Source organism: Dreissena polymorpha, chromosome 1, assembly GCF_020536995.1.
Source record: "Dreissena polymorpha isolate Duluth1 chromosome 1, UMN_Dpol_1.0, whole genome shotgun sequence".
Taxonomy (NCBI): domain Eukaryota; kingdom Metazoa; phylum Mollusca; class Bivalvia; order Myida; family Dreissenidae; genus Dreissena; species Dreissena polymorpha.
In genome coordinates this window covers 123,271,718-123,284,437 of record NC_068355.1, presented here as the reverse complement: position 1 = coordinate 123,284,437, position 12,720 = coordinate 123,271,718, and the positions used below count along the sequence as shown (strand labels likewise).

General features: G+C 36.7%; 1 protein-coding gene across 2 annotated transcripts in view; it reads right to left on the bottom strand.

Moving 5' to 3' along the window:
* The window catches only part of LOC127848116 (MLX-interacting protein-like), a 63,586-nt gene that overhangs the window by 17,997 nt on the left and 32,869 nt on the right, over positions 1-12,720 (bottom strand). For both annotated transcript variants that reach the window (XM_052380416.1, XM_052380422.1), the window contains exons 10-13: positions 12,274-12,398; positions 9,209-9,308; positions 6,726-6,883; positions 5,537-5,632 (exon numbers count right to left, since the gene is read on the bottom strand). In XM_052380416.1, the coding sequence (XP_052236376.1) occupies positions 5,537-5,632; positions 6,726-6,883; positions 9,209-9,308; positions 12,274-12,398 (479 nt within the window). The remainder of the gene's footprint in view (positions 1-5,536; positions 5,633-6,725; positions 6,884-9,208; positions 9,309-12,273; positions 12,399-12,720) is intronic.

The window sequence follows — 12,720 nt, the reverse complement described above, 5'->3', positions numbered from 1 at the left end:
AAGATACATATAATGGCTATGTTGGACTATGGTAAATGTTCAGTCATACTGTTTCCTCACAAATATCATAACTAAAACGAAAATTTGCGAATCTGAAACAACTTTTTTCAATTTTGTCAATTTACCAAACCGTGAAAAGATCCCTTTAAAAGAGGCATTAAAATGCCAATACTAGCTGATATTAAGTTGAGTTAAAAGAATAAAAGATGCACAAAAGCTTAAATTATTTGCCACCTCTAACTCAAACCTAAAGCAAATTTACGTAGCAAACACGTTGCAGTCATATCACAGAGTTAAAAAAAAACAACTCACTATTATAAAGTGCAAGCTGTGTTGCTCTTAAAAATATCCCTGTCCTGAGAGCACATACTTAAACAAGAGCACCGCCTTGCAGGTGCAGACCGTCAATCTATTTTTCTTTTTAAAGGTGTAGGGACCTATCTCAATTTCAATCACAAAGGAGGGAGGTGTGGAGTGGAGAGGGGTGTATAGTGTGGGGTTGTGGTCATTTATTACATTATCTTCCAAAAATGCCAAAAATATATATATATATATATATTTATTTTTTTTGGGGGGGGGGGGGATTTTTGGGTGGGATGGTTGGACGGTATTTCAAAAATAAAATAATAAAAATAAATATTTGTGTTTTTTAACCATGTTTGAAAAAAACAAGAGATGTGTTTGTCAGAAACACAATGCCCCCTATTGCGCTGCTTTGATTTTTTTTTACCTTTGACCTTGAAGGATGACCTTGACCTTGAACTTCCACCACTCAAAATGTGCAGCTGCATGAGAAGGCCGCTTTGAAAAAATTATCTTTTTGACCTTTGACCTTGAAGGATGACCTTGACCTTGAAAGACGACCTTGACCTTGAACTTCCACCACTCAAAATGTGCAGCTTCGATCATTAGAATGCCGCTTTGAATTTTTTTTTTGTTAGACCTTGAAGGATGACCTTACCCTTGAACTTCTACCACTCAAATTGTGCAGCTTCATGATAACGCCGCTTTGAATGTTAATTTTTTTGTTTGACCTTTGACCTTGAAGGATGACCTTGACCTTGAAGGATGACCTTAACCTTGAACCTACACCACTCGAAATGTGCAGCTTCATGATAACGCAGCTTTGATTTTTTTTTACCTTTGACCTTGAAGGATGACCTTGACCTTGAAGAATGACCAGGGCTTGCGCCATTTGAGCCATTTGCGAAAATATTGAGAAATTGGCTCAAGAAAATTCTGATTTTCGAAAATGCTAAAATCTCGCAAATCTTCATTGAAATTATCCGCCATTTAAATCCAGACTAGTTTTTATTAGTTTTCTCTTTGTTTCATTAAAAGTGTTCGCAAATTGAACAATAAACGAAAACCGGTCTGCACCAGCACAAGAGACATCGCTTGACGATTATCGACGTTATCGTTCGAAATAAAAGGTGATACAAATGTAATTAAGTTGTTTTACCCACAAGCTATGCTATTGTTAAGAAAAATGTCAACCAAATGGTATATTTATTACGTATTTGCTAGGCTACCAATTTTCATTTTCTGCAATCAAACGATATGCAAATTTTATTTCAAGTGCAGAACGCGTACAATTTTTTGAACCGTCGTTTTCGGATACATTATTTTTTGCTGAAATTTATTTTCGGAGTTCTTTATAGAAGAAATAGAATGCCTAATACACATGCGGTAATACAGATGATGTGGTTTATATTATTTCGAATTGTATTCACTTGAAATTGCAATTGGAAAGACTATAACAAAGAACAATTTGTAAGTCTCTGGGTGGGGTTGGGGGTTTTGCCCTTTATTCCTGTAGGGTTCCTGGTTCTAAGACCCCTGGCCTAATTTTCAGGATTTCAAATTTGGGACAACTTATTCCACTGTTAAGTGTACATGTACAATTAACTTATGTTTGTACTTTGAAAAGTACCATAATAATTATTTCTATATTGAAAACTGCATGTTATATTATATGTGATATGCCCTTGTTGTCATAAAAAGAAATATGAACAAGTTGATAGTATATAATATTATTTCAAAATCACTTTTCGCACGCCTAAAAAACGAAATCTGGTTGGCTCAAAGAAATTTTGGGCCAGCGCTAGCCCTGATGACATTGACCTTAAACTTCCACCACTCAAAATATGCAGCTTCATGATAATGCCGCTTTGAAATTTTTTATTTGTTTTTTGACATTTGACCTTGAAGGATGACCTTGACCTTGAAGGATGACCTTGAACTTCCACCACTCAAAATGTGCAGCTTCATTAGAACGGCGCTTTGATTATTTTTTTACCTTGAAGGATGACCTTGACATTGCACTTCCACCACTCAAAATGTACAGCTTCATGAGATACACATGCATGACAAACATCAAGTTGCTATCTTCAATATTAAAAAAGTTATGGCCAATGTTAAAGTTTTCGGACGGACAGACACCATTAATTTGACATTTTACCTTGAAGGATGACCTTGACCTTTCACCACTCAAACTATATGGACAGACGCCATATATTTGACATTTGACCTTGAAGGATGACCTTCATCTTCACCTTTCACCACTCAAATGTTCAGCTCCATGAGATTCACATGCATGACAAATATCAAGTTGCTATCTTCAATATTGAAAAAGTTATGGCCAATGTTAAAGTTTTCGGACGGACAGACACCATAAATTTGACATTTTACCTTGAAGGATGACCTTGACCTTTCACCACTCAAAATGTGCAGCTCCATGAGATACACATGCATGCCAAATATCAAGTTGCTATCTTAAAAAGTTAAAAAGTATGGCCAATGTTCAAGTTTTTTTCGGACGGACAGACAGACTGACTGACACTGACTGACAGTTCAAATGCTATATGCCACCCTACTGGGGGGCATAAAAATATTTTTTTGGGGTGGGGGGGGGGGGGGGGGGGGCGGGGGGGATGGTTTGGACGGAGTCAATTGTGATATGTCTTGTAAGAGTTGTTTTGTCAAAGTATCAATCGAATCAAATCATAAATAAATAAGTTATGGCCAGTTAAGCAAAATTTAATCATTTGACCTTGAGTCAAGGTCATTCAAAGGTCAAGGTAAAATTCAACTTGCCAGGTACAGTACCCTCATGATAGCATGAAAGTATTTAAATTTTTAAAGCAATAGCCTTGATACTTTAGAAGTAAAGTGGATCTAAACACAAAATGTAACCATATATTCAAAGTTACTAAGTCAAAAAAGGGCCATAATTCCGTAAAAATGACAACCAGAGTTATGCAACTTGTCCTTTACTGTCCCCTTATGATAGTTTGTGAGTGTTCCAAGTATGAAAGCAATATCTATTAATAATTTAGGGGTAAAGTGGACCAAAACACAAAACTTAACAAAATTTTCAAGTATAAAGGGCCTATAATTCCGTCAAAATGCCAGTCAGAGTTACATAACTTTGCCTGCACAGTCCCCTTACGATAGTTAGTAAGTGTTGCAAGCATGAAAGCAATGGCTTTGATACTTTAGGAAAAAAAAAGGACCTAAACACAAAACTTAACCAAATTTTCAATTTTCTAAGTATAAAAAGGGCACATAATTCTGTCAAAATGCCAGTCAGAGTTACATAACTTTGCCTGCTTAGTCCCCTTACGATAGTTAGTAAGTGTTGCAAGTATAAAAGCAATGGCTTTGATACTTTAGGAAAAAAGTGGACCTAAACACAAAACTTAACCAAATTTTCAATTTTCTAAGTAAAAAAAAGGGCACATAATTCCGTCAAAATGCCAGTCAGAGTAACATAACTTTGCCTGCACAGTCCCCTTACGATAGTTAGTAAGTGTTGCAAGTATGAAATCAATGACTTTGATACTTTAGGAAAAAAGTGGACCTAAACACAAAACTTAACCAAATTTTCTATTTTCAAAGTATAAAAAGGGCACATAATTCTGTCAAAATGCCAGTCAGAGTAACATAACTTTGCCTGCACAGTCCCCTTATAATAGTTAGTAAGTGTTGCAAGTATGAAAGCAATAGCTTTGATACTTAAGGAATAAAATGGACCTAAACACAAAATTTAACCAAAATTTTCAATTTTCTAAGTATAAAAAGGGCACATAATTCTGTCAAAATGCAGGCCAGAATTATCTAACTTTGCCTGCCCAGTCCCCTCATGATAGTTAGTAAGTGTACCAAGTTTGAATGCAATAGCATTGATACTTTATGAGAAAAGTGTACCTAAACGCAAAACCGACACCAAAGTGATGACAATAGCTCATAATTTTTTTTCAAAAAATAGATGAGATTAAAAGTAAGCATTATTTTTATGGCCAGCAATTCAAGGTGTTATTAACATCATACTAATACATGGAGATATTCTTGGTTCCTGTATATTGAATATTTGTATAACTGTACACAGAAATTCAGCTTGGATCACTAGTTCTACCTCAATAAAATATTATTTTTTTGTATATATCTTTATAAATACTTCCTATTAAAAGTAAACTGAATAGCTTATGTTGTATCCAAATTGAAATGAATTTATTCAACAAATATTGCAGTCCAAAAATAATCTTACATATATAGTAAATGCATTCATAGAAAAACTACATTTGTATAAGTCCATGCTCAACAAAAAATCTTATATTCTAGTGTAGGAAAATGAGGGTGTTTTTTTTCACTATATGCTATTTTGTTTGTAAAAAAATACATTTGTTGAAATTGAAAGCTCTTGTAGCAAATATATTGCATACTGAAGTCCATACACATCACACGCGATGGCATGTTTAGAAGAAGTACGTCTTATAATCATTATTTTTAGTCTCATTTAAATTAAATGAGGTTTTTGTATTTTTGGTCAGTTTAATATTCTTCCAAAAGGATTACTACATAATTAAATTGTTTTATAATGTTAGAGGACAAGGATTTAAAAACACACAATCATGCAGAGAATAACAACATGTCCATATTGTGTATCATGCAAATGGTGGAAATGCTATCTGAAGCACATGAAGAACAAGAGATGTGTTTGTCAGAAACACAATGCCCCCTACTGCGCCGCTTTGATTTTTTTTTTTACCTTTGACCTTGAAAGATGACCTTGACCTTTTACCACTGAAAATGTGCAGCTGCATGAGATACACATGCATGCCAAATATCAAGTTGCTATCTTCAATATTGCAAAAGTTATGGCCTATCTTAAAGTTTTCGGACGCACGCACATACTGTCAGACAGACAGACGGACTGACAAACAGTTCAACTGCTATATGCCACCCTACCGGGGGTATAAAAAGTTAAAGTAATATGAATTTTTATTGACTCCATCTAACTGACCCTATATGGAATTATACATGGTCAGCATGTGACAAAGGCTAACCATTAAAAAGCCAGCATTCTTTATGTGAAAAGGTCAGGAAATACTATATTGTATAGTGTTTGTTTCTAAAACATGCAAAACAGAAAATAGTGTCAAATAAGTGATAACAAAATTCTTATATAAAGCAAAATAAATAAAAATATATATTTATATAAAGATCTTGTAATACAATGACACAACATTATCACCTTAATGCTGTTCCTTCGTTTCTTCTCAGATGAGAGTTGATTGTCAGACTGTGGGTCGTTTTTCTCCATTTCTGCAAAAAGCGTATCAGCTGTCTTCTACAAACACAAAGAAAATGATATTGGTTTCCTATGTACAATGAAGATGTTATTTATAGGTACGTAAATTTACAAGTTATTAGAAATGACAGGAAATCTAATTATGATCATGCAATATCTTATTAACCCTTACTTGCGTAATGATAGCACACAGTTTTGCAGTTATCCAAGTAACGAAACATGTTATAATGCATGATCATAAATATATTTTCTGTTATTCCTAGTAATTGCACTCTTATAAATGCAACACGCATATTTGAAAGATTCTTTTCAAAGCTTCCATGTGATACATGTGTAAGGATATTTATTTAAGTAGACTTACACATTCATGCCTGTAACTAGCCACAGTTCAAGTGTGGGGTGTGTGTGTGTTTATGTGATTTAACAAAGTATAATCCTTATATTAACCCCAAGAAATATATAAATGAATCATACAAACAAGTGACAAATTTTAAGAATATGCTCAGAGATTTTTAATGGTGATCCAGAACAAATATCTTTTATATTATTTTAACAAATAGGGACTACCTGAAAGAATAGTTTTAACAAAGTATTGTTAATATTCACTGTGTGGTTTACACAATTTTAGTCTAACTAAATTTACTTAAAATAATGCAGTTTAACAAAAGGATAACTGGCATAACTTGACTTCATGCACGTTTGAAGTGTTTTCCTTGATCAGCCCAATCAGTATTCACAGGGGATGACATTTTCCGCTTTTATTGAAAAAGTAAGTCTCTTCTAATAGAAAATCCAGTTAAGGTGTAAAGTGTCGCCCCTGATTAGGTTGTGTAGAATGCATTTAAGTTGCGTTCTGAGAAAACTGGGCATTATGCATGTGCGTTAAGTGTCGTCCCAGATTAGCCTGTGAAGTCCACACAGGCTAATAAGGGATGACACTTTCAGCCTTAATTGGATTTTTGCTAAGAAGAGACTTCATTTAAACAAAAAATGTTATAAAAACAGAAAGTGTCATCCCTGATTAGCCTGTGCGGACTGCACAGGCTAATCTGGGACGACACTTTACTCAAATGCATTTAGCACTCTTTTTTCAGAATGAGGCTCAATTAATCAAAGCTTTAACTCCTCTAACAACTGTAAAGGAGTCGTCCAATGAGGTATCGTCACAGGTCAGCCTGGGAGACGTGGACCAGCAGTTGTCGGTGTTTCTGAAAACCGAAATGGGAGATGTGCTGGTCTCCATCTTCATGGAAGTGGTTGCGACGGGCATGCTCGCCTGTATGTTGATTCCTGAAAAAACCCATCTTAGTTGCCTTACAGTCTTATTAATTTAAACATACTTATTTAGCTTGAATGCATTGAAAGAATACAAATTATTGAACTGCTCTCAAGTCTGTGTCCTGAGTAGAACCTGTAGTCTGGCATCTTTTTTTTTTTTGGGGGGGGGGGGGGGAGATTGAAGAATGCTCCCACAGTGGGCATTGAACACATGACCTCTTGGTTTCTAGAAATACACACCTTTATAAATCTGACCTCTCACAACCATATTATTTTCTTTGGAAGTAACCTTAGCATCATTTATTTACATTGTTTCACTGGAGATCCAACAGACCAACAGATAACCTGTAGAATAACAAGAGCTCTCCAAAGACAGCATACTTGACTATTCTTTCAATTTGCACTTCTTGCAGACCATAACCTACATTTCATCTTGAACTAAGACTTTAAACAAACTTTTAAGTACAAAAGGGTACATAATCCTGATACAGAGATACGAAGATATTACAATAACTTTTTTAGTAAAAGAAGGGGCATAAATAGTTTAAAATTGCATGTCTCTGTCATAGAATTTGGTTATTGACCTAACACAATGGGAATGAACATAAACAAATGGGAGAAATTTCATTTGAATACTTGTAGATGAAACAGTGCCATTGGGATGTTGAGAGATTATCTCAATTATGCAACCACTACAACAAATTGATGAGTAATATAGCTTGAACTATTAAAACAATAGTCAAGACAAGAGGGCCATCAGGCCCTAAGGCGCTCAACTTAAAGCCAAAGGAACTAGACTATTCTGAAAAAAATGCAAGCTGATTCATGAAGATTATTTTGGACCAAAAAAAGTGACTTTTAACATGTTTTTTTTATATTTGACCTTGTGACCTAGTTTTTGAGCTCATATGACCCAGCTTCAATCTCTGGCAAAATTTCATTGGGACAAATGTTCTGACCAAGTTTCACGAAGATTGGCCAATAAATGTGGCTAATATAGTGTCAACAAGTTTTCACTAAAGCCATATAAGAACAACTGCCCCCCCCCCCCTGGCAGCCATGTTTTTCAACGAAACATAACCATTTTCAAACTCACTTGAGCTATTGTTAGAACAAATGTTCTGATCAAGTTTCATAAAGATTGGATAATAAATGTGACTTCTAGAGTGTTAACAAGGTTTTGTAGGAAATAGCCATTTAAGGAAAATGCCACGCCCCCTTGCGGCCATGTTTTTTAACGGATCTCAACCATTTTTAAACTTAGCCCAGATATTATTAGTTCAAATATTCTGACCAAGTTTCATGAGCATTGGACCACAAATGTGACTTCTAGAGTGTTAACAAGGTTTTACCATACAGTAAAGCCATATAAGGAAAACTGCCCCGCCCCATGGCGGCCATGTTTTTCATTCAACTGGAACCATTTTCATACTCGTCCAAGATATTATTGGCACACATGTTCTGACCAAGTTTCATGAAGATTGGACTAAAAATGTGACTTCTAGAGTGTTAACAAGGTTTTACTATAGCCATATTAGGAAAACTGCCATGCTCCCTGGCGGCCATGTTTTTCAACCAACCGGAACCATTTTCGAACTCGTCCAAGATATTATTGGGACACATGTTCTGACAAAGTTTCATGAATATTGGACTCAAAATGTGACTTCTAGAGTGTTAACAAGGTTTTACTATAGCCATATAAGGAAAACTGCCACGCCCCCTGGCGGCCATGTTTTTCAACCAACCGAAACCATTTTCAAACTCATCCAAGATATTATTGGGACACATGTTCTGACAGAGTTTCATGAAGATTGGACTAAAAATGTGACTTCTAGAGTGTAAACAAGGTTTTACTATAGCCATACAAGGAAAACTGCCACGCCCCCTGGTAGCCATGTTTTTCAACCAACCGGAAACATTTTTGAAATTGTCCAAGATATTATTGAGACACATGTTCTAACCAAGTTTCATGAAGATTGGACAATAAATGTGACCGTTAGAGTGTTAACAAGGTAAATGTTGACGACGCACGACGGACAAAAGGCGATCACAATAGCTCACCATGAGCACGTTGTGCTCAGGTGAGCTAAAAAACAGGGGGCCATATCTGCCAAACCTTGTCACAGCCAAAATTCCTTTCCATACAATAATCTTCTCATTAAGATGTGAAAGTTTGAGTTTTGAGTTTGAGAACACAAGATTTGTGTATCTGACTTACAAAGGCAAGAACGTTATGCCTACCACTACAATGGCACATACCAATATACTGATTAAGTTGTAAGGGAGATCAGCTGACAAAGAGCAATAAAGAGAACAACCTGATCATTGTGCACCTACCTTGCTTACTGGCGGTCTGGAGAATCTGAGTAGCAGACACCTGGTTAGGCCCAACCGCATTCACTGCTGCCAGCAACAGACTGGTGGGGAAGTCGGACACCTGTTGGGTGAACAATCAAGTATTATTTTAGATAATTTGAATCTTGTTCTGGGAAAACTGGGCTTAATGAATTTGCGCAAAGTGTCATTCTAGTCCACACAGGCTAATCAGGGATGACACTTTCCACTATAATCCTGCTCTGTGAAAGGGAATTTAATGCATATGCCTAAAGCGGCGTCCCAAAATGGCCTGTTCAGTCCACACAGACTAATCAGGGACGACACTTTCCACTTTTAAGATATTTTTCAGTTGCAGAAAGTCTCTTCTTACCAAAGATACAATTTAAGCAGTGTCACCCCTGATTAGCCTGTATCTAAGATGACACTTTAAGCACAAGCACTGAACACAATTTTCATATAGAGAGGCCGAAATAAAGTATTTTCTAACAAGGGCTGTTTGTAAAACATGCATGCCCCCCATATGGGCTCTCCGTTGTAGTGACAGCCATTGTGTGAATATGTTTTTTGTTACTGTGACCTTGACCTTTGACCTAGTGACCTGAAAATCAATAGGGGTCATCTGCAAGTCATGATCAATGTACCTATGAAGTTTCATAATCCTAGCCATAAGCGTTCTTGAGTTATCATCCGGAAACCATTTTACTATTTCAGGTCACCGTGACCTTGACCTTTGACCCAGTGACCTGAAAATCAATAGGGGTCATCTGCGAGTCATGATCAATCTACTTATCAAGTTTCATGATCCTAGGAATAAGTGTTCTTCAGTTATCATCGGTAAACCATTTTACTATTTCGGGTCACCGTGAACTTGACCTTTGACCTAGTGACCTCAAAATCAATAGAGGTCATCTGCAAGTCATGATCAATGTACCTATTAAGTTTCATGATCCTAGGCATAAGCGTTCTTGAGTTATCATCCGGAAACCATTTTACTATTTCGGGTCACCATGACCTTGACCTAGTGACCTCAAAATCAATAGGGGTCATCTGCAAGTCATGATCAATGTACCAATGAAGTTTCCTGATCCTAGGCATAAGCGTGCTTGAGTTATCATCCGGAAACCATTTTACTATTTCGGGTCACCATGACCTTGACCTTTGACCTAGTGACCTCAAAAACAATAGGGGTCATCTGCAAGTCATGATCAATGCACCTATGAAGTTTCATGATCATAGCCATTAGCGTTCTTGAGTTATCATCCGGAAACCATTTTACTATTTTAGGTCACCGTGACCTTGACCTTTGATATAGTGACCTGAAAATCAATAGGGGTCAACTGCGAGTCATGATCAATCTACTTATCAAGTTTCATGATCCTAGGAATAAGTGTTCTTCAGTTATCATCGGTAAACCATTTTACTATTTCGGGTCACCGTGAACTTGACCTTTGACCTAGTGACCTCAAAATCGATAGGGGTCATCTGCAAGTCATGATCAATGTACCTATTAAGTTTCATGATCCTAGGCATAAGCGTTCTTGAGTTATCATCCGGAAACCATTTTACTATTTCGGGTCACCATGACCTTGACCTAGTGACCTCAAAATCAATAGGGGTCATCTGCAAGTCATGATCAATGTACCAATGAAGTTTCCTGATCCTAGGCATAAGCGTTCTTGAGTTATCATCCGGAAACCATTTTACTATTTCGGGTCACCATGACCTTGACCTAGTGACCTCAAAATCAATAGGGGTCAACTGCGAGTCATGATCAATCTACCTATGAAGTTTCATGATCCTAGGCATAAGCGTTCTTGAGTTATCATCCGGAAACCATTTTACTATTTCAGGTCACCGTGACCTTGACCTTTGACCTAGTGACCTGAAAATCAATATGGGTTATCTGCCAGCCAATATCAATCTACCTACGAAGTTTCGTGATCCTAGGCATAAGCGTTCTTGAGTCATCATCCAGAAACCATTTTACTATTTCGGGTCACTGTGACCTTGACCTTTGACCTAGTGACCTGAAAATCAATAGGGGTCATCTGCGAGTCATGATCAATCTACCTATTAAGTTTCATGATCCTAGGCCAAAGCGTTCTTGAGTAATCATCCGGAAACCATTTTACTATTTCGGGTCAGTGTGACCTTGACCTTTGACCCAGTGACCTGAAAATCAATGGGGGTCATCTGCGAGTCATGATCAATCTACCTATCAAGTTTCATGATCCTAGGCCTAAGCGTTCTTGAGTTATCATCCGGAAACCATTCTACTATTTCGGGTCACCGTGACCTTGACCTTTGACCTCAAAATCAATAGGGGTCATCTGCAAGTCATGATCAATGCACCTATGAAGTTTCATGATCCTAGGCCCAAGCGTTCTTGAATTATCATCCGGAAACCACCTGGTGGACGGACCAACCGACAGACCGACCGACATGTGCAAAGCAATATACCCCCTCTTCTTTGAAGGGGGGCATACAAATAGTAAGACTTGGTGGATCAGGATGTGTTGTGCCTGATAAGCATGTGTGGACTGCACATGCTAATCTGGGAAAATACTCTATTAACATGCATTCATCAGATATTTCAAAGAACGATGCTCATTTCAGGGTCATAACTCAACAGTTCTGACGGTGATATGGAGCATTATCTAGCATGGAGTAAACATTGTGCTTAAAAGCATGTTTGGAAACCACAAATGAAAACTCTTGGGGTGAAGACACAGATGTGGTCTTCAAATGGACTGAGGACTCCAATGGAATTAAAACAAACTATAATTCAAAAAGCAAAGCCTTGGAATAATTTTTTGATGAAAAATGTTAACTGATGCTAAAATATAAGATGAATAAGGAATATTGTATCTAGAATATATAGCAAAATTGTTTGTTCATATACAAGGAATATTGTATTGTAACATTGAGCTTGAAATAATATTTCTTAATTATTTAACAGTAGCATGGCACATATGAACTACATGCTTTAACTGATATGGATATTGCGATAATGCATCATTTCTTTTGTAATAAATAACTTGAGCAAACACACAAGAACAAATTACATTTATTGTTGAAGTCTGAGACAGTGTCTGGTTGGTGGTGAGAGCCCGAAGGGGCGTGGCATTAAATTGTGCAATCCCTGTAGAAATTCCTTCATCTTTCAATGGAACTGCCCCTGGGTAGGTACCTGAAATCAATGATTGCTGATTGATTTAACAGAAAATAAACATACATAATCAATATATTGTCCAGGTAGTCCATCCCGTGTGTATGGTTATTGCATTTTTAAGGACTTGAAAATCACAATTCAAGAGCAAATAAAAGTACAGTCCTGAATTTACAAAAGGAACATAACCATAGGATATCACATGCAATTTTATAGTCGCATTTCCCAATACATGCTTTATAGATATCAATTCTGTATTTACACCTCTCTCTAGCAACATATCTTTGACAAAGAACATAATTATGGAGTGTTCGTGAACTACAAATGAGTCTGTAAGGCACTG